Source organism: Agelaius tricolor, unplaced genomic scaffold (assembly GCF_023055355.1).
Source record: "Agelaius tricolor isolate 1412-34295 unplaced genomic scaffold, bAgeTri1.0.p SCAF_2, whole genome shotgun sequence".
Taxonomy (NCBI): Eukaryota; Metazoa; Chordata; class Aves; order Passeriformes; family Icteridae; genus Agelaius; species Agelaius tricolor.
In genome coordinates, this window is record NW_027269262.1 from 88,974,441 (window position 1) to 88,997,304 (window position 22,864).

The 22,864-nt window shown below is 38.7% G+C and overlaps 1 protein-coding gene across 4 annotated transcripts in view; it reads right to left on the reverse strand.

Moving 5' to 3' along the window:
- Window positions 1-22,864, reverse strand: part of ZFAT (zinc finger and AT-hook domain containing) — a 115,857-nt gene that overhangs the window by 39,681 nt on the left and 53,312 nt on the right. For all 4 annotated transcript variants that reach the window (XM_071421845.1, XM_071421844.1, XM_071421843.1 and 1 more), the window contains 5 exons: window positions 21,896-22,156; window positions 12,823-12,996; window positions 5,116-5,266; window positions 3,368-4,836; window positions 1,958-2,190 (listed from right to left, as the gene is read on the reverse strand). In XM_071421845.1, coding sequence (XP_071277946.1) covers window positions 1,958-2,190; window positions 3,368-4,836; window positions 5,116-5,266; window positions 12,823-12,996; window positions 21,896-22,156 — 2,288 coding nt within the window. The remainder of the gene's footprint in view (window positions 1-1,957; window positions 2,191-3,367; window positions 4,837-5,115; window positions 5,267-12,822; window positions 12,997-21,895; window positions 22,157-22,864) is intronic.

Here is a 22,864-nt window from a genome sequence, read left to right on the forward strand (position 1 = left end):
TCAGAGACAAATCTCTCTGTGATGTTTATCTGCTCAGCACAGTGAGCATGGCAAAAGCCACTGGGGGTTGTACACAAACTCTGGTACCTACTTCAGCATTGTTTAATTCCACACCCTGCCCTTTAATGTTACCATGAGCTCATTCATAATATAAATTGTACTGAAGCAATTTGAAACTGCCCAGCCCTTTCCTAGGTCCCATGACACTGAAGTGATTGGTCATGTCACAGTTTGAACTTTGGAGGAGCTCAATAAATGCCAATAAACATCAAAAATCTACAATAAAAGCCCTAGGAGCAAGAGATGAGCACTGAAAATCAGAGAATATATACAAAGTTTTGGTTTTGAATCAAGCCACGCTTCAATTCCCAGGCTTCAAAAGTAAAAATGCTCCCTGTAACAACAATGTGTAGCAAACACAGAAGGCAAGAGGCAGCACATTCACACTCCCCATCATCATCTGCCAGGGAATAACCAACCCCAAATTCAGTGCAAGACTTGGGTGCTGCACAGAGAGTAAAATGGTGTCTATACAGTGATATATACAAGGATGAAGGGAAAGATGCTTTTCAATACCCATCATTTATCTTCTACAAATAATGCAGGGATCCAGCTGAAATGAGCCAGCAAGGAGGTGATGTAGAATACACATCCACACAAGAAACTGAACTGAGATTTCAATATCTTCTGTCTCCAGAGAAGTTTAAATTTTAACATTTATTAAGAACTATTTTTTCAAATTAAAATTAAAGTAGATTTCCACATATAACTATGCATAGATATATTTTTGAAGAAGTAGTCCTTTTCACTGAGATATGCATGGAGTAAATATACCAAGCAGTGGACACAAAGATCAATATAAGAATTGCCAAATTCAGTTACTAAGTAAATTCTAATACATGAATTTTTCAAACCATTTAAATGAATTTATTTGACAGTAAGCATCAGTAAGTATGCTTCTGAAAGATTGTGCCACCACAATGCTTTTAATTATGAAATCCATTTTCTCAGTTCTATTTAGAATTATGAAAATGATGTTCCTGGTGGGAGCTGCTGGACATTCATCACACTTGAAAACCAGGTACTTATGGAAGGATATAAGGAGAGCTAGTTGTAGACTCTTAAGTGTTCTTAGACATCAATTACACAGATTTTTGCTATCACATGGGCATTGTAAACATCATGAATTCAAAAACATCTAAAAAGAATGCCTATGATATGGATTTTCTGCACCTTTCATAACAAATTCAGACTCCATTTCAAATATTTACAGAAGGGGAGGACACAATGGCGGGAATTTTTTCCTTTTTGTGTCATCTTTTCTGTTTGGTTTTAAATTTCTTCAGAAGAGTAGGAGGTGAAGTGTTGTTCTGTTCCAAATACCTTTAAAGTAAATTCAGCTGTTGGAAATACTGACCAATAGCCAACCAAGACCTGGTTTTAGCACATGGCACTCTGAGGGCTTTTTGAACAAGACAGGAACCTTTAAAATGAGATCTCTCTGTGTTTGTCAACACAACAGAAAATGTTAGATGTTCAACTGCAACTAGGTGAAGATACTAGGAAAAAAATCCTTTTTAACAACTTAAATATCTTTTGTCTGTAGTAATTAAGAAGAACATATTTCCATTTTACACGAGTCATTTATTTATGAAGGAAGGGAATTCAGGTTCACGGAATGAAGTAATGTAACAATAGTACCAACTTTATTCTACTCACCCAAAGGATCTGAAAATACTGAGAAAACCAAAGAGAGAAAATGGATACAGACATAATGCCCTGGAAACAGCTCTGAGAAGGTCCAAATATCCAGCTACTCTAAGTCAGGTATTCCCAGAAATGTGCAGAGAACACACAGGTTAGAACCCTGAGCTATGTCTTCAAGTATTACCACAGAATTACAAACACTGAAGAAGACACTCAATTCAGACAAACACACATTTGGTTTGCTACTCACCAGATCTGAGTGAACTTTCAGGTGTGCCTGGAGCTTGTATTTATCTGGAGTGGAGTAGTCACAATTTTCTGTGGGACATTTCAGCAAAATATTGCTGTGTTTCTGGATGACGTGACGCTTAAGGCAGTTCTTGGTGATGGAAGAATAATTGCACTGGGAGCAGTAATATAAATGTTCTCGAGTGTGTGTTCGCACATGCATGTCATAGTGCACCTGGTACCAAAACAACTTGCCTGAAAATCAAATTAGACATGAAGAAAGTAATTGCTAAACAATTGTTAGTGAAAATTCAAAAAAATAACCGATTTTCTTTCAAGATAAAACACACTGTTTGAATCCGGTCCCTTTTGTCTTTAATGAAAGCTTGTCCACAGACCCTTCACTATTGAAAATATATTTACAAATCCATCTTTGCCTAAGAAGATCATGTTATATGTCCTGAAACAGCCTAACAAGGGCCTCTTCATTACACATCAATGATCTTTTCCCTAAAGAAAAAGTCCTTCACATCTGTTCTCTTATGCAAAGAATCTGAATGCAACTGTACACTAAAGGAGATTGTCAAAATATTTTTTGTTACTTTCTTTCATGTTACTCCTTCTTAAAAGTCTTTTGGCATAATGGCACCAAAAAGTTCAGAGCAATTCATCTAAAGTACAATGTTACATGATGTTTCAAAAACTTGTTTTTTCTGACTTTGATTCCTTTCCCTTTTCAAAAATGAAAGCTACAAAATACATCCTGAATTGCCTCCTTTCGAGTTATGTAAACACAAACATTTTCAGTTAGAATAGGTGGAATGGTGTGTTATTCCCACTTCCATAAACTAAAAATCCCAAACAATTACAGTCTGGATAGTCTTGATCTGATACCATGTAATTAAAATTTTCATCTCAAAGAACCTGGTTCAAAACAAGACACAAAATTATGCCAGTATCTATGTCTCTATTGTACAGAATGTATATTACTATACATCCTCCTACAGTACATGAAAAAAACTGGATTTTGTACTAAGCTGATAATGAAGCTCAAGCATTAAAGCATGGACTGAACTAATACTGATCACATGCCTAAATCTGCTGTGCTTGGCCCCAGTGAAAGTTGTGACTTGGGGAGATGCATGTGGACAGAAATAATCTAATTCTATCAAATTTCACGTGAGCAGATAATTGAGCCTTGCAATGTACTGCTTTGCTGTATTCTACTAGTGAGTTTTTTGAGGAGATTTGACTCATTTCCCATTATATTTACAGCAAAAAATAAATCCCACTGAACCTCAGAATCCACACTGAACTACAAAATTAATGCTGCTGCAAAGATACAATTATGTCACTGTAAATTGGAGAAGGAAAAAGCTAGCTCACTGCATAAGATTTAAAAAACCCCAAGCACAATTCCACTGCTCCTTACCACAGTATTCACATTCCAAGTCTCCATAAACCTTCCTTATCCTCTCCCGCAGCTCAGTGCTCATCTGTCTCTTCTGCAAGCTGTCCAGGATCTGCATGAAGGCCACGGATCCATTCCCCCCACTGGCTGTAGCTGTGTTGGAAGAGGCTGCCTGTGGGCTGGTGGCTGCACCAGCTTCTGCTGCTGCCAAAGGGTCTGTGGGTTCTGCTGAATTTTGAATGGGTGGATTGCTTGTTTCTGATCCACCAGGAGGAACAGACTGGATTCTCTCTTCAAGAACTGGAAGGTTCTCAGTCATTGTGTTGTTCTGACTCACATCTAAAGTTTTGTCTTCAGATAGTAAAAGATTAATTTCTTCACCCTGCTCGTTTACAGAACTGCAGTGAGTAACTTCCTCTTCATTTGGAGGAGAACCTTTAAACTCCTCAGGGCCAGCAGTACCATTTTTCAGCAGGAAGCAATCTGATGTTACACAGGGCTGAATGTCTGGGACTGCTACATCTGTTGTCTGACACAGTGTCTCTGCTACATTCTTCACCAGAGGATTTTCTAATTCTAAGGAAAGGACTGCATCAACTTTTACATCTCCATTATGCTGACCATCATGGTTTACATCTGCAGCTACTGATTCACCTTTAGAAGCAGATGGCTGTGGGGTGTTCACAGCACCAGTACTCGTGACAGTCGATTCACCTGCAGCTTGTGTCTGCTGTTCACCGAGGGCTTCTGGCTGGATGTCACCTCCTGGCTCAAGCAGGCAGAAGCTTTGGTTGATGGAACTATCAAAAACAAAATCCTCCTGCAGATCTGCGTGCACATCTTTGATGTGAGCACGGAGCCTCACAGAACTGACAAACTTCTTCAGGCACACAGAACACACGTACACAAAAGGGTGCTTTCGAACATGAAGCTCAAGGGCTTGGTACTTAGTGGCTCCATGGCCACAGAGCTCACAAGCAAAGGGTCTTTCATCACCATGAACGAGCATGTGGCGGTCTCGGTCCAGCTCATTTTTGAATTTGCGCTCACAAATATGGCAGTCATAGAGAAGCTGCCTTTTGCCCTCTCGTGTCATCAAGCGAAGCTCATCGAAAACATCTTTCACCTTTTTGTCTTGAAGGTCGTGAGTCTCCTTCATATGCTTGATCAAATTTTTAACATCTGAGTATTTCTTTTTGCAGAAACGACAGTGCTGCTTAATCTTCTTGTGAACCCTTTCGATGTGGACTTTGAGGTGGCCTTTGCTGAGACAGGTGAAGGTGCAATAATCACAGCTGAACTTCTCCCCTGTGTGCTTCCGCAGGTGAACGTTCAGGTTGGCTTTGATGGCACTGGCATAACTGCAGTAAGAACACTTGTAAGGCTTCTCATTTGTATGAATCCTCAGATGTGCTTGGAGGGAGTGTTTAAATTTGAACACCTTGTTGCAGTATTCACATGTAAAAATCTTTAGTTGAGTGGGACCCAACCTGAAAAAAAACCAAACAAGAAGTTATATTTACAGCAGTGAACCTTGGTAACATAATGTGTTGAAATTTCCCTAGACATTCATAATGGACAGAAATGCTTAGATTTTCAAAAAATGTATTCTCCAAGGACATTTTAAATTATACAGCTTAGTCATAGTAAATTTTCAGCTCTTCCTTTATTTAAGGGTCTCAGAACAATACTCCAGTTTCATGAAAATGGATGGGGAAGCATTTCATTCATATTCTGCATGAACACAAATGTAAGTACTTCAAAACTACCTGCTTGTTTTCATTGCCTGTTCATATGGGGTTTGCTGAATGGCATATTCTTGATATCCTTTTCGTTGTGATGGGTCTTGGACTGTTGTGTCTGGAGTTTTGGGTTCACTTTCATGAGGAGAAGCCTCAAGAGGAACAATTTTTCTGGCTCCTAAAGGAAGAAGGAAAAGAATGCTCATCAAAAATTTCACACTAGAAACATGCATTGTCTAGAATATAAAAGTGTAAATTAAACAATAAACTCTGTAATCATTAGTTTGACTGTTTTAGTTTCTGTTGTTAATGATGGATACACTTCCAGAATCCATCAGTACTTACACCACAGTTCTGCTTAAATAACTTGCCAGGAACTGATAGCTCACAGCATTATTCATAGTGCTTGATGCCTGCTACAAGGAGATCCTACATCCAAATATTTCCACCTTCAAAAGACTGTAAATCTTCTAAATAAAATTTGAATTTTTCTGTTTCTGCTTCATACCATATCCTTTGAAAAATTGCGCCTAGCTGTTCAATCAGTTCCACAAATAAGGCTGGGGAAAAGTTTAGTCTAAAAGACAATTTAGTCTATATTTAAAGCTATGTACAGCTTTTCCTTAAATTCCTTATATTTTGGGGCATGTTGCCATCCCTCAGAATAAAAATAATATGTTTGGAACAGGCTTCCCAGGGCAGTGGTCACAGCTCCAAGCCTGACAGAGCCCAAAAAGTGTTTGGACAATGTTCTCAGGCACATGGTGTGATTCTTGGGGCTGTCCTGTGCTGGGCCAGGAGATGGACTCAGTCTTTGTGGAGCCTTTCCAACTCAGGATATTCTGATTCTGTGTTCCATGTGCACTTCTCAATCTCCACTGGGAGCAGAAGGGTCTCTACTGAATGCATTTAACCCATATTCCTGAAGACATTATTTACAGAATATAGGCAGTAGTAACATAAAGTCTCTGAAACCACAGTGGGGGTTACCCAGCAACAGGTGTGGAAGGCTTGGTGACTTTACATGGAGGAAAGAAGTGCTGTAGACAACAAGGAGAAAAACAGAGATTCTGTGGGTCCCTCAGCATGATTTTAAGTGGGAAATTGAGATATTTTGAGAAGAGGCCATATGGGAGCACCTAAAGCTATTGAAGCATTTTCTATGAGAATGGACATCAGGTACTCTGTAACTAAACAGATTAACTAAACTGTAATAGCTCTGGTGCTCACTAAATGGTTGCATCTAAAACCAGCTTTTTTTGAGTACTGTTTTTTAATAATGCTTTCAGTTCTGTACTAGAGATTCTGCAGGTTCAACAGAACTGATCTTCCAAGTTTTTACCCTAAATGTTACCAGAGCATTACAACTTCTATTCTTCCTGTTCCTCCCTTTCCCACAAGTGTCAGGTTGTCTAGAGGATTGCATCTCACAAATTGCACTGTCCCAGTGAGATGGGACCTGGCCATTACAGCACAGGAGCCATGGCTCAGTCTGTGGGCTCAGTACAAAGGTAGCAGAATAGACATCAGACACCAGAAAAGTGTTCTGATATTTCAATACTTAAAATAGAAGCAAATTCTATATTTAGAGTGACTCAGTTAAAAGAAAATAGGTCTTAAACTGCTTTATATGCATGATTGCCTCTTCTAGGCCTCCCATTTCTTGACTGTGAGACAAAGATTCACATTAAATGCTCCACACTAACTCTCCTCTGTGCCCTTCTGCATTTCAGGATGTTTGAGCATTTTCTAAAAGGACTGCCAAACTGTTTAATAGACTTTCATACTACCACTATAAAAATTTAATCACTTAAATTGGGTGAACTGAATATATACTCACTAGATAAATACTAACTCACCAGTATTTTGCATACTTTAAGTGAGCAGAATTCTCCAAGGTTATCCTCATGTTACTGCCTCTAAATTACCCATGCATTTCACAGAAAGACAAATGTCTTTAAGAACTTGAAGAGGGAGATTCAGATTTTCAGTCATGCTGATGAAGTACCTGCTCACAAAAGGCAATCATGTGCCCTAGTGGGAGGTTGCTACTTCCCACCCTTGGAAGATAGAAACATTAAGAAACATTAGATACCTCCTCCATCTACTTGGGATGCAGACTGAGGGTGCCAACAGACCAGCAGCCACTGCAATCACCACTAGATCACAAACTAATGACTACAGCACATGCCCAGGAAGTGAAAAAATTGGTTTCTAGGCTCTACCCAGCCTAGTCCCCACATGTCCCAAATCCCAAAAGAATGCCCTCAGTATTCAGGTTAGGGAAATGCCTAAGAACAAGGCAAACACATGCAAAGTCTTATTTTTTATTAAAAACATCAAATGCCAATAAGGAAGATAAAGGTTTTCCTGCTTCCCTAGGCAATCATTTCAAGAAGTCAAAGCATATAAATATCAGGGTAAAAAAAAAGAGTAAGTTTACTGTAGTGATAATTTCTTTCACAAAAATCCTTCCTCCAGCACTATCATATCTCTATTTTAAAGGCAGAATTGACTTTAGTTTACTAGGCTTTATTTATGCCTTTTGCTTTCCTCTTTTCAGTCAATATCACCTAAGTAAATCTGCCTTCAGAAGAATAAGATTTGAGTTCTTCATGGCATTCTGACAGCAACTTCTGCAGATAAGCATTACCCAGTGAGCCTCATCTCTGTCTCAAACTCAGAGATGGCCTCCAGTGTCTTACAGTCTGTCCCTTAGAAAAACAGCCTGTCCTTCACTACAGAGTTCTCCAATACTTATCAACAGTCTAAAAGGTAATGGAATTATTAGGAATGGATCAGAAATAAACCAGGAAAGAACATCAACCTAATTCTATTAATTCAACTAAATTCTGTAAATGTCCTAAAGCTTCAAGTATGGATCACAAAAAAGGATAAAGAAGAACCAGAAAACAGTAGCAAAGACAAAATCAGAAGTATTTTGTTTGGGAAAGGGATAGAGAATTTGGAGACTTTCAGCTTGGAAAAGAGGTAACTGAAAGTGAAATATCAGAGAAAACTTCGTAAGTAGCAATGCTGCAGAAAAAAAAGTCTGAATAATCATTATCTTGCAACCCACAAAAAACAGTTCAATGCAGACTCAAACTAAAGGAATATGCACTTTCACCCCACATGTAATTAAGATATGGAACAATTACTGCATAACATCAGAGAAACTGAAAATATAAATGCATTCAAAATGGGACTTAGACAAATTAATTGATACATATTAAATATGATAATCTAATGCAAACACCTGTCAGAACTAAGCTAATGCAAACCACTGTCAGAATCCATGAGACTTTACACAATAAGTGTCTTTTTTCTTTCCTATAGAGATGCTGCATGCTGCCTTTAGACCAACTTTTTTTGTTTTAAGAAAGGACTTTAGCTGAAGTATAAAAAAAAAATCTTCATAATGTATGTATATATAACAGATTTTAACTGTACAGACCATAACTCTGGTCTGTACAGTTAAAACAATGTGCTATGGATATGAAGTGAATATTTGATTCTTTCAATCTCTTTTTGAAGGAATGTGTTTTTCCAGCTTCCACAATATCCTGTGATATGTGCTCCAAATGTGTGTGATCCATAGGAAGACAGTTCTCAAAGTCATCAGAAACCAACCCTACCCATAATGCCAAAGCTCTCCATGAAAAGCTATCTCTAACCCTCAAAACAAAAAAAAAAGCAAAAGGACCATTTAACATTTGTGTAGGTTAGGTCACCCTGAGATTGAACCCATTTTAATTCAGACAAAAATAGAAACGTAGACCTGTGTATGAAAGGATGAAGATTCCCCCTTTCACCAGAGCTGGACATTAGATTGGCTGAGCTAAATCAATCTGTAAACCCACTACAACATGAGCACCAGCTCACATTCAGAGGGGAAAGGTCTCATTTTCCTAACTTTGCCTAATTCAATGTTTGCTTTAAGTCAGCACAAGGATAGCATCTTTTCTCTGGCCCGCCATTCAACTACATGTTGGTGATGCCTGAAAAGTACCAGCACAGGAGTTCATTAATAGGATTAGAGAGGGGATCTGACCAAAATCTCTCCTTCTGCAAATAAATTATTAATTTTCTAGTGTGTTTCACAACAGAAGTGCATCAAAAGGCACAATTATTCAAAGGACAGAAAGCTGGAGGTGGAGAACAGCACTTGCTTGTGACAGCAGTCTGTACTTACTGACCAAGATACTTTGAAAAAGGGCAGTCCCAGTCCTCCTCCTTTCCCCAGGAGAATCATTTTGCCTGATACTAAATCCATTCAGATGTGTCATAAACCCACAACCATCATTCCATGAGCTACAGAACAGAAATTATCTTTAAAAAGACTGTTATCAGTTAAAAAGACTGCCACCGGTTAAACTAAGTCAGTCCCAAAATAGTAAGCAAAATTATTTTCTTCTACTTCTTCCCCACTGCCCAAAAATTTGATGGAAGAAGGAACTAAATGTTCATAGATTACAGATAGAATCCTTTCACACAGTAGCATGAGAACTCAGGTGGACTTTTATGGACAGTGGAAATCAGGGAGAGAAAAGTGTTGTATTAAGAATTTGTAGTTTAAAAAAAATACAACACCTTTAGAAAACCAAAATTAATTATTCCCAAGAAACTGAATACTTCATTATTTCAAATTTCTTGAAAACAAACAAACAAAAAAATAAACTACCATTAACCATCTTCACAGGAACTTAAAACTAATCTCCCAGTAACAAGCTGAGTCTTTAAAATATTACAGAATTTATATAAAACAGTAATTTGAATGTTCATATCTCTCCTGAATCAAACTAACTGAGCATGAATAATAAATTGGTCTTTGACACCTTGATAATTTACAGAATTTAAACATGGCAAACAAAAGACATTAAAAACCCAGAAGATGGAATATTTGGACAAATTTAAACTTGTTTTAAAAAAAAAAGACTTAAAACAAAAGAGTCTGCCATTCAAAAAAATTTTCAGAAGTGTATATAATTGTAGTTATTCACTCTCTTAATTGTGATGCTTACAAAAAACTGTCCTATGTTTGATCTGATGCCTTGGGGTGCTCAGGAACTCAGCACTCCTTCTCTTGAAGGTCTCCACATCCCTCCAGTTATAAAACCATGGAGAGGTTTGGGTAGGAAGGGACCTTAAAGGTCATCTAATTCCAACTGTCTGCTGTGAGCAGAGCCACCTTGCACTAGCCCAGACTGCTCACAGCCCATCCAACCTGGCCTTGAACACTTCCAGGGATGGGGCATCCACAAATTCTCTGAGCAAATTTTCCACGCCTCATCACTCTCACAGTGAAAAAATTCTTCCTACAACCTAATCTAAAACTACCCTTTTTCAGTTTGCAGCTATTTCCCCTTATCCCATCCCTCCATGTCCAGGGGCAGGACCCTGCAGGAGCTTTGCCCAGGCTCACCTCTCAAGCCTATCAAGGAACTTCAAGGCCTGCACTAAAAACAATCTACAACTTTTATTCAAACTGTATTTACTCTGTGGGTTAATGCCAGCTTTCAGATTTCTACAGCTGTAAATCCATTACCTTTCATATGCCTCCCAAGAAAACATTACAGAAGAGGAACACCAGGGAAAATCAAAGTTGCCCAAATGTCCTCTCTGGGAAATCAAAAACTGACTGATCCTGTTTGTTCAAAGGGATTTTGAAAACATCCAGTTAGTCATAATCTAAATGATACAAAGCATTGTCCCAAGCCTCATTAGTGCTCAGCAAAGTCACAGCAAAGTGTCAATGCAATACTTCTAAAAGAATCATTTATTTAAGAGGAGAAAAATACAGTCTAAGTAGTTCCTTAGTACTTAGAATAAAATACAGCTAATTCTTAAGGCCTTCTCTATTTTTCTATTTGTCATTGAAATCTTCCAGCAGAATTTTACTGTAATGGACACAAAGGGGTATTTCCATGCACCCTCAAAAGTAGTAACAGGTGGGTACAGATTGTCAATGCTTGCAGAGAAAGGACTAAGTTTAGATAGTGTTTAAGGAACTTTAAACTTTATTTTCAACTTAACTTTGCAGATGGCCTAGTACAAAGAAAGCAGAAGAGATTGGAGAACTGTTTTATCCATTTATATTCTTTAACAGCAGTCTACAGCAGTAACTCATCTCTTCAGCAGAGGATAAATGTCTAGAAAAATTACTATGAAAAAGACTGTCAAAGACCTTTATTAAAAACTCCAGACATTTAAGTATTACTGAGCAAGGGGAACTGTCTAAGAATTGCTGGTGACATTAAGATATAGTTAGATTGTGGAAATTACTGGGAAAAAATAGAAGGAAAATCAATGAAAAATAAATTATACAATAATTGCATTAAATATTTTTCTGTTGAATCTTTAATCACTTGTATAGTTTCTTATAGAATTTCCAAATTCTGAAAAGTTGGGTGGCAATTTATAACTTTTTGAACAGTACTGACTTTTTTATTACACATAATTTAGCTGGGAACTTGAATGTAATAAGATTATTAATTGTCAGTCAAGCAGATGAGAGGATCTTAAAAAACTGCTGCAGCTTCATACTTGACCATAAATCCCTTTGGTTCATTAAAGCCTTCTGAATGTTTGATGTACTATGCCTAAGTTCCTCCAAAGTTTAAGTTATTTTACTATTTTGAGTATCTCAAAAAGCATATGTGCAAGAAAGCACAAAATTTTGGTTTTACAAAGAAAAATTTTACTAGGTAGTAACTAAGGCAATAACATCCACTAGATTTACATTCCTCTCCTGCATCACATGCTTCATACATTTGCTTCGTTATCTAGATTTACTTATTATTTCATTTGCCTTTTTAGGCCAGTTTTGAGAGGAAATGGATCTTTGATTGCATTATCTACCATGTCTTTCCTTCCCTTCTTGGAAATTCTTCTGGTCCTTGCCAGAAATGTAAAGGTCTAAGATAAAAATTCTTGCGAAGTGCATAAAATTTAGCACCAGGAGAGGGGAATCTCCAGTTATGGCTCTTTCCAAAAGCCCTGAGGAAGGGAGGTTTGTCTATATCCATAAATTAATACCTAAAGGTGTTAATTTACTTACACCTCCATGAGTCCCTGAACCAGCATATCACAGATCTCAATATCAAAAGATATTAACAACACAGAGAATCCTGCTAGCTTCCAACCCACAACAACAAAATGAAGACCTTAAAGTTGTCTTGATAGTTATCAGAAAAACAAATACTCAGAAATGTTAGCAACAATGAAAAGGAGAAAATAAAACTACAAAGCTGAAAATAATGCACAAAACTATAAAAAAGGGATTCTGACAGTCAGTCAGAATGGTTAATGGCTTATAACCAGTTAATGGTTTATATAAACAGTCAAATGCAAATCTAGGTTTAACTAAATTGTTTGAATCCTCTAATCATTAAGCAGAACATGACTTTTAAATAGATATGCACTTTTCTGTTCTCTGGTCAGTGTTTTAGCATTTTCTTTAAAATTATTCACAGACTAAACATAACTGATGTTAATGCAGTAACTGAGGTTAATTACAGCCAGGTCCAGCATTTCTTGCACCTATGTTGAAATTCACTGAAGTTCTACAATTATGTAGCTGCCAGATGTGGACACTCTATCAAGATAATCAAATAATGCTAAATATTTTTCATACACTAAATATTCTAAGCAATTTTGTTTTAGACCAGTGAATGTTTTATACAGTGTCAGCATAATTTAAAAAAAATTAATTATATAATTGGTGATTTTGATTACCTGGAATAGTTTCATGGGCTGTCAAAACCACACTTATAATAGGATTTTTAGCTCCTGAAACCTGCTCAGTCTCCTTAGTTGATGCTGTTTTCTCTGTTCTCTGAGCTCTGGGCCTCTTGGGAGTTTTTTCTCGCTCATCTTCCTTCCTGTCAAGGTCAACGTCAGAATCATTACCTAAAGAGCAAACATCAAAAATAAGGTAACTATGTACAAAAGCAATGCAGGTAACAGTTTCTAACACTGCAAGAACAAATGGGGAGAAAATTTATGCTGCAGTAGGAAGAAAGATGTTATCAAAACAAGATGTGCTGCTTGATCTCTAAAGGGGAACTTTTCCCCCTCTATTTAATAAAACTAGTATGATACTTATACAAACAAATAAAAGAGAAAAAAACCCAAAATTTAAAAAATGAACTCTCAGAAACGTGTATCTAAATTCATTCACATTATTGTGGATTTCTGTGAAAATGCTACAAACTTTGTCAAAGTTCTCATGATTTTGCAATTAATGAACAATTTATTTTTCTCTTTTCCATATTTAATTGTTCTGACAATCTTAGGATTATTTTTTCTAGTGGTGGCTTCATTATCCCTCTTATTTAAGGGCAAGTCTTTTGATCATCTCTTTGGATTAGACCTTCTTCCTCTCTTGTTATTGTAAATCAACAGTCAGAAACATCATTTTCTTTTTTAGTGTGGATTCAAAAATAATTAGGGTTCAAAATAGTTCTTTGGTTCAACATAACTCCTGACATATAACTCCTCATTTTGAAGGCCTGCACTTCCAAATCATTCCCTTTTGCTGCTCAGAATGTCTTCAACCTCTTAATTTGGATAAGGTTTCAACCTGTTAACCAGAAAGCCACACAACAGCTTCTGAGATAAAAATGAATAGCCAGTAATCAGCTGATTTCTTTTTTAGAGCAAATGAAGAATTCCTTTCCTGAAATTCTAAATAATAAAAATAAAAGTTTTAAAAAAACCAAAAACCAACAGTTTCTTTTTAGATAAATAATTATCTATAGCATAGATTAAAAAAAAACAGAGAACTCTTAAGTTTATACAAACAAAATTTCTTATTTTAGATGAAGTGGTAGAAGATGCAAACAAGAAAAATCAAAGTTGACAAATTAAGGCAATATGCAAACGTTCCAGAGGCCATGAACAAGGAAAGAAGAAACTAATGGAAGAAAATTACAAATAAAACCAGTGAATTTTTCTTTTTTTTTGCTCTCTCAATCTCCATCAGTTGATTCAATCTCCAGAGTGAGTAATTCCATATATATATAAAATATGCTGTAGCTGCCATCATGAGATAGGAAAACAAAACATAAATAAAGACCAGTAAGAGCAAAGCTGTAGTGTGTCCAGACTTGTTTCTGTCAAGCAAACAGCAGAAGGAGTGAAAGACATACAATATGGAAGCAGCTGCTCTAATTCCATAACTATTTTGTAAATACTCAGCTGAGATTGAAACAAAGATTGTCTCTGTGGCCTGACTCTAATGGAACAAAGGTTTGAAGTGTCCTGGCTGCTCCTTACAAAAATGAAGGACACAAGCAGAAGCTAAAGCAGCATGGGTAAGGCTGATCACATAACCTGCATAAACCACAATTGCTTTACTAGACACAGAACCAGAAGGAAACAAGGTGTGCAGGAAGAAGTTTAGCTTTCCCAGGCAATCCTGAGACAGAAATCTGTAAGCTAACAACTGGCAGTAAACTGTAAGTCTGAAATTCATATTTAGAGTCTCCAGAATGAGGAACAATCACAAAGCAAACTGAATTCAGACACAGCCAGCCATGATTCTGCCCAGCTTCCAGCTCCTCTGCATGGAGAGCCCCCAGCTTTTCAACACCTACTAATGATTTTTGCAATTTCATGCAAAAATTCCTTGATCTATGCCTCTTCTCAACTAGGTTCTTCTCTGTGGACTTCTATGATTTTGGAAAACATTGCTGCTTTATAGGTATAAAGAGTTTCATAATGTCCGCATTTAACTCCTTAATATAGTTGTAAATTATTCATTTATACTAAAAGCACACAGTTCTAACACTGATATTTTTCTGCAATACTTGAAAGGGATATTTGAAGATAAAGAAAAATCCCCATCAAACAGAACCTGCTTGTGCAGTGGTTTCTTTTGGTATGCTGAGCAGGGGTGTAAGGAAACAGTCAGACTATCTTAGAGTCCTTTTCCAACCTCAGTGATTCTATGAAACAAACACATATTTTCACATTTTCTCCATTAAACAGCCTCTGTTAGTTTATTAGCAAGAATAAAATGAATCATCACAAATTTCTCAGCAGGATCAGGCTACCAACACAAGAAAGTCTTCTCATAAAGAATCTGAATACACAGAATCACAGAACAAACTGAGTTGCAGGGGACCCACAAGGATCATGGAGTCCAACTCCTGGCCCTGCACAGGACAGTCCCCAGGAGCCACACCATGAGCCTGAGAGTGTAATCTGATTATTGAATTGTTTCCCTGAGGGTACTTCATATACTGGCTTAATTAATTAATTAATTAATTACTCTGCCTTTGTTCAGTGGGCAGTAAGCAAAACTGAAAAGCATTAGAAAAAAGCTGCAAAAGATTTTATATACCTATGGACAAAACAGCTTCAGCTAAAAGAAATCCAGAACCATATATTGGAATGAAAGCTCTGATGAGGGGAATGGAATTTTCTCCACTTTGCTAGGATCATGTAGTTCCTGGATATTATATGAATAGAATCCAAGCACCTTACTCCTAAACTCTCCTTTCTAACCATTAAAAAGATTCTAATCATTAACCAATCAGTTTAATGATGAAGTAAAGTGGCTGAAGACAAATAACAAAACCATTTATTACCTTTTCATGTTAATATGCAACACTCTTAACTTTTGAGTATTGGAATTCTACTAAAAAAAGGAGAACCACAGATTTGAGTTTGTTTGTGATCCATATTAATGAAAAACTACAACCACAGTAGCCACCAAATGTTTCACATTGTTTTTCTTTCCTGACTTGCCTCTGTCAGGCAGATCAGTTTGGCAGTTCTTTCAGTCCAACCAAGGGTCAAGATGAAGAGATGTACTACAATAAACATTGCTGACTGTCTCCCTGATTTCAAAACAGACCACAAATACTATTTTAAAAGACTTAAAAACAACATACAGCATTGCAATATCAAAATATTTCTTTGTTAAAATGGAGCTGTTTCATATGTGTAGAATATTTGTGCATGTAGGCTAAGCACTAAAAATTATGGCCATACAAAAAAAAATTTTCCTACAAAATCCAAAGCTGGTAAGTAGTCCAAACAAAGAACTGAATCTCAACTTCCTCAATATGAGCTGAAAACACCCGTCCCCTAACAGGAGGATTACACTGAGTATGAGCAAAGGTGTGAGGCAGCTACTGAGTGCTGTGCAATCTCAGTTAACACAAAAAAAGCCCACACATAGATTGGTGAGAAACAGCAGTGAGAAAACTCCACTGATTTCCTGATCATACATCTGCTACTAGTGCTGAGGTTCTGTAAGAACATTCTCGCCCTCATGTGATGCCTTATACATATAAAAATAAAAAAAAAAAATCCTCTTACTACAGTGATCTAGTTCTGATACTTAAACATTAAAATTTATTCACTAATTTGATGCCTCTTGATGACAGTAGCCCCATTCTACACCTGTATGAGGGAAACAGACTTCCAGAAACATCTTCCAGAAACAATTTGTTGATAAGGAGCTGGGGTGTACACATTTACAACACTTTTTGCTACAAAGAGAACTATTTTGTGGTCTGTGTGAAACCTGAGACTTAAAAATCCTTCAACACTCCCTATCAAATCAGCAAATGAACAAACACCTTAACTCTCAATGAGAGCTGCTTTGTTTCTGAACTTTGTACACCTAAAATAACCCTGAAGTAGAAGGTGTGTTTTAGGAAAGAACTGAAAGGGACACAAAAGTATGTTTTAATGAAAAAGAGCTTCAACTTTGACCACAGGGCTCAAACAGCCTTTCTAGAGTACGTGGCCATCTCATCAGTATTAGCTGCCTTCCTGGAAAAAATTCCTTCCCTGTTAGGATCATGGATTAGTGTCAAATAAATGCTTTGTCCATGTCAGCTAGGAGAGTTCTGCTGTATAATAACTACCATGGATTAAAAAGGGACATTTAAAGGAACATAGAAGGGATGATTTGAAGATGATTTATGAGAAAATGGAGTACATGCCACTTGAAAAGCTGAGTTTCTCCAGGCAGTAAAAGCCTTTGCTTGTTCCTGAACAGGTTTGTTGAGATCACCTGTCTCACTCTGCACCTCCCCTGCTGAGCAGCCAGCTCAGCACTTTGTCAGCTGGCACTTGGATCCAACAGACAGACAGATGGACAGAGTGCCCTCCCCAGTGCCAGACATTTCAAAGTCACTCGTCTTTGTGCAAGGAACACAAAGCTGAGCTGCCTCAAACACAATCCAGGAACGGCCAGGGCTGTGATCAGCAGAGCTCCTGCCAGCTCTGAATTAATCAGGGCTTCCAGAGTCCCACTGAACTGCATCCTTCACCTGTCCCAGGATTCTGCTGGAGTCATTAACTGAAGGGACTGCTCTCAGCATTTGTAATTGGATGTAGGACATTTCACAGGCACAGCTACACTGCCTTAACTGGCATGTTTTTAAACTACTCTTCATTCAAATTACTATTTTTTAGCCTCTAAGAAGTGATATTTTATAGCAGCAGGAGAGCAGCTTGGAAAAAAGAAAGTGAACTGGCCATTGGAAATTACACAGGCAATTGTTTCTTCTGCAGAGAATGATATTCTACTTGCAGGAAGAATTACTTTAAATTAGAATCCAGCTGATGGCAAAACCATTTTAAACTAAGGCCAAAAGTGACATCTTTGAGACATATGTAGGCTCCCACTTCAGGAGGATTGAATGGTTCACTCCAGAGTGGGGACTGTAATCTGTCTTCCACCCAAATGCCATTCCCCAGCCATTAAATGTTCTCACTTGTATCTTGCCAGCCAGACCCACCCAATTCATTAGCCAGAACTGTTAGCTTGGTTTAACCAAAAAGAAACAGAAATAGGTGTACACACAGTTTGGCTTACAAAACAGCAACCTGCTTAGGCAAATAAGCACTTTATGAACAAATATATTTACTAAGCATGTACATGAAGAAATTGGAAATACAGTGTACATTTTTAATCCTGTGCTGTAGTGGCTTTGTGTGGCCATGTTTTGGTAGCAGGGGGGATACAGTTTGGCTTCTCTGATGGAGATTTGGGTTTATTCTTCACTATCCTACTCTGATTGGATTGGTAATAAGTTAATTTGGCCAGGCTGGGTCTGTTTTTCCTGTGATGGTAACTGGTGAGTGATTTCTCCCCACAAGCTTTTTATTGTATTTTCTCTTTCCAGTCCAGCTGAGGAGCTGCTTCCTGGGCATCCTGGAGTCCAGGCAGGGTCAACCCTCCAGATTTGAAAAAAAAGACACTTTTTGTTTTGTTTGTTTTAGTGAATGGGCCCACAAGGTGAAGGCAAATCATTATGCTTTAAAGGATCAAATGAGAGGCACAGAGGGTGTCTGTAACCAACAGGGCCTGGTGGCTTTGGAAAGAGCAGGAGAACTATCAGTGAGTCACTGATCTCAGAGATCAGTGCAGATCACTCATTACAGAAGCAGCAACAGCAGAGACCCACTGCATCTACCAGCTATTCCTCTGACCAACACATGTGCAGTTTCAATGAAGTTTCAAGCCTATCACCAACTAGAGTTTTCTAGTGATTTATTTCTTTGAAATGCCGGTCATGTTAGGGATTTCAGCACTTTTCCTGTCGACCTATAAAAGACAGCAGAACATTTTATTACTTGGAGACCTCTATGAATATTTGAGATCCAGCTCAAAACATATATTAGATTTCTTTGAATAGAGAATATCACACAGAATAACTATATATTTTCAATATTTTCATGCTTAGCATATTTTAGCAATAGCCAAAACATTATTTTGGTCAAAAATATAAAAGACTGCATCATATGGGCTGCTATGAAGAAATTAACTCCATTGCAGCCAGACACAGTGCAAAGTGAAAACATTTGACTATTAACCAGCTGTCACAGAGTGCTAAGCTTTGCAAGAAATTAAAAACATGAGACAGAGGTATAAACTTTAAAACTATAGAAATATCTTGGAAGCATTAAAAAAACAGATAAGTAATTCCAAGTTGGAAAATACATAGATAAAAGGAAGAAAAGCTGTATGCACTAGGTAAAAAGTCAAAAAAGTCACTAGGTAAAAAGTCAAAGACTAAGTGAGAAGAACCTGCACACAAAGCTGCTTGTGAATTTTACCAGCTATTTTTAATGGTCTCTGACATGCAGAAGCAGGTAATATATTTCTGGAAGATTCAAAGACCTTCAATAAAATCTTCCATCCAGCTCTAAGAACATGAGTGACAGTGCATTGAAGAAAAAAAAATTACTGATAAAATGATGGGTTCTAAATTGACTCTTAGAGTACAAGAAAGATCTGTCTGTATTTCTAAATACTTACCTGAAAACCTAAGTTTAATAGTAAGCAGGAGTCTGAAAAATCAACCACAATATAAAGGAAACATTAGGAAAAGAACAGAAGAGCAAAAAAACACCTCAAGCCCGGGTATGAAGCAGGAGGGCTCTGCAGAGGGATGTGGACAGACTGGACCAATGGACTGAGGCCAATTGTGAGAGGTTCCATAAGGCAAAGTGCCAGGTCCTGCTCTTGGGTCACAACTGCTCCATGCTGTGCTCCAGGCTGGGGACAGAGGGCTGGAAAACTGCCTGGCAGAAAAGGACCTGGAATTGTGGGTCAGCAGTGGCTGAACATGAGCCAGAATGTGCCTAGGTGGGCAAGAAGGCAAATGGCACCTTGGCACCTTGACACATTATTAAAATTAATGTGGCCAGCAGGAGCAAGGCAGGGACTGTCCCACTGTACTCAGCACTGCTGAGGTCACACCTCAAATCCTGTACTCAGTTTTGGGCCTTTCACTACAAGAAGGACATTGAGGGGCTGGAGAGGGTCCAGAGAACAACAGAGCTGGGGAAGGGTCTGGAGCACAAGTGTGAGGAGCAGCTGAGGGAGCTGGGGGTGCCCAGCCTGGAGCAGAGGATCCAGGGGCCCCTTTTCACTCTCTACAACTGCCTGACAGGAGGCTGGAGCAAGGTGGGGGTTGGCCTCTTCTCCCAGGTAACAAGAGACAGGATGAGAGGAAATGGCTTCAAGTTGTGCCAGAGGAGGTTTAGATTGGATATTAGGAAAATTTCTTCATTGAAAAGGTGATCAAACATCAGAACAGGCTGTGCAAGCAAGCAGTGGAGTCAGCATTCTGGGAAATGTTCACAAGGTCTGTGGATGTGACACTTGGGGACATGGTTCCATGGTGAACATGGTCATGCTGAGTTAACAGTTGGACTCTGCTGTCTCTGTCCCTCTGTGAGCCTCTCAGGAACCCTGGGCCAGTCCCGAGTGAGCAGCGGGGAGACACTCACTGTGTGTGCCCCGAGGGTGCTGAGGGCACCTGGGCTGGGGGGAGACACTCTCTGTGTGTGCCCCGAGGGTACTGAGGGCACCTGAGCTGGGGGGAGACACTCTCTGTGTGTGCCCCGAGGGTGCTGAGGGCACCTGGGCTGGGGGGAGACACTCACTGTGTGTGCCCCGAGGGTACTGAGGGCACCTGGGCTGGCAGGGAGACACTCTGTGTGCCCCGAGGGTGCTGAGGGCACCTGGGCTGGTGGGGAGACACTCTCTGTGTGTGCCCCGAGGGTACTGAGGGCACCTGGGCTGACAGCAGGGAGACACTCTCTGTGTGTGCCCCGAGGGTACTGAGGGCACCTGGGCTGGGCGCCTGTGCAGCACAAGAGACACCAGAGACATCGGTAGAAGAGAAAGGGCCGACTCTTAGCAGGGGTTAATCCAAGGTTTTATTCTAGGAGTCCCAAAGGAGCTCCTGCACCTCAGGGGCCTCCTGCTGAGAGCCCCGGGAGATGTGCCAAGGTCACATTTAAAGGGAGGTGGAAACCCAAAGTAGAGAACATTTTACCAACCAATGAGTGACCCTAAGGGATGGGTATTGGGGGATGGACATTTAGGACAGCGTATGGGGCAAGGCTTGGGGGGCTGACCCCTGGCCTCTGGCTGATCACTCGACAACCTGGACTGAAGCTTCTGGATGGAGGGGATGGGATGCAGAGTGATTGACAGAGAGCCAGGGTGGGGGTTTGGGGATGATCTCATCCAGGGAGAGGGATAACACAGGTAAAGGGAGGGGGGTACAGTCTGGGATAAACCATTTGGGAAAAATATGGGGATACAAAACAAAACTACTTCAAAATATTACAAAGTATAAAAATGCACAACAACACTCCATGACCTTCATCTGTGCGTGAAATTCAGTCCTCAGATGTCCACTGATTACTGTCCCATCACAGGAAAACTTTTCACTTCTGGCTTTACTATATGAACTGGTTGAGACAGCTTTTCAGATGAATGCATAGATGAAAGTAGCATGTGTATTATTATTTTTCTCTAAGAAAGTGTGTGAATACAGTCAGTAACTCAAAACACTATGGAATGGGCAAGAACAGTGTGTTCTCTGCCTAGGGTTCTCTATAATAGTCTCTGTAATATTCCTCATAACCTTTTGCATAATCACAAAATCACTAAGCCTGAAAAAGACACAGGACAGAAACCCCTGTACAGGCTCATCCTTCCTCACCTATGTGTGATACTCACCTGCATGGCCTATACCACTTCTCACTGAGAAACCACACTCTACTTTGTGAGAAACAGAACAGTTGCTATGAAAAACAAGAATTTCAGGTAGTTGTAAGACAATCATTACTGTAATAAACATTTTGACCACTTTAGAAGAAATTTAAATACCTTGTCTAAGTTCAGTTTTGCTTTTTTGTGTTACAAGGAACAGACAACTCCACTCCATTCAAAGCCAGCACTGGGGATCCCAAGCCATGTCTCATGGTGGGAAAACACTGTCCCACAACCTGCTTCAGATATTTTTGCAGGATGTTTTCTTACCTCCATCTCCTTCTTCTTCTCCTTCATTCAGAACAATAATGCAGATGTGTTTAGTGAGCTGCCGTGTGTTGGAGAATTTGCGATTGCATTTCCTGCACTCCAGGTTGCCTGGTGAGACTTCAGAGGGTTCTGGGCCTTCCTCAGTCCCAGCTGGAGTCTCTTTGCTTGGAACAGAATTATTTTCTGCCACATCTTCATCCACACAAAACTTCTTAGTGGACCCTTTTGGTCTGCCCCTTTTCCTCTTTGCTACGAGAAACTCTAGAAAAGAAAATATAAGTTTACTTAAACTACAATTAAATTCCGTGGCTAATTAGCAAATACCCATGTGATCTTTGAAAAATAGGTGCCTTGAATGAAATTTGAGGGGAGTTATCCCAAAAGCTTTAAAAAAGCTTAGCATCACACAAACGTTTTTCCAGCAGTGGTATTTGCTGGCATTTCTGGTAGCTGCAAAGCAATAACATTTGTGTTATTGAGATCAGCAGATGTCAAAGTGCCACAGTTTTACTTAATTACACTGCAAGCACTCTATCAGCACATGTATACTACAAAATTGCTCTACTGTGTTTCAACACTACAAAAAGCCTTTTAACTTAAGTCATTTTCAAATAAATTATCCAGGTATTGAGATGCAATCAAAGAAAAACAATGTATGTTTAAGAACCAAAACCTCATTGTCCTTTTAATATAGTGAACAATTACTCCCTAATATTTTCTGTGGTTCTTGATTGTCAGCACTTTCTAGTCAAAAGCTGGCCTAAAAATTATTGGTAACAAATAAATTCCAGAAGTCATGCAAAAAAATTGTTTCCTGAATTAAAATTGGAAGTCATCCACAGCTCCTAATAAATACAATATAATTTTACATTTCCATATTTCTGTAGAGGAAATATTGATGAAATCCATGACATGAAGTGCACAGAAATGCATGACAACTTAAATTGTATTTCCTGCTTAAGATTTCTC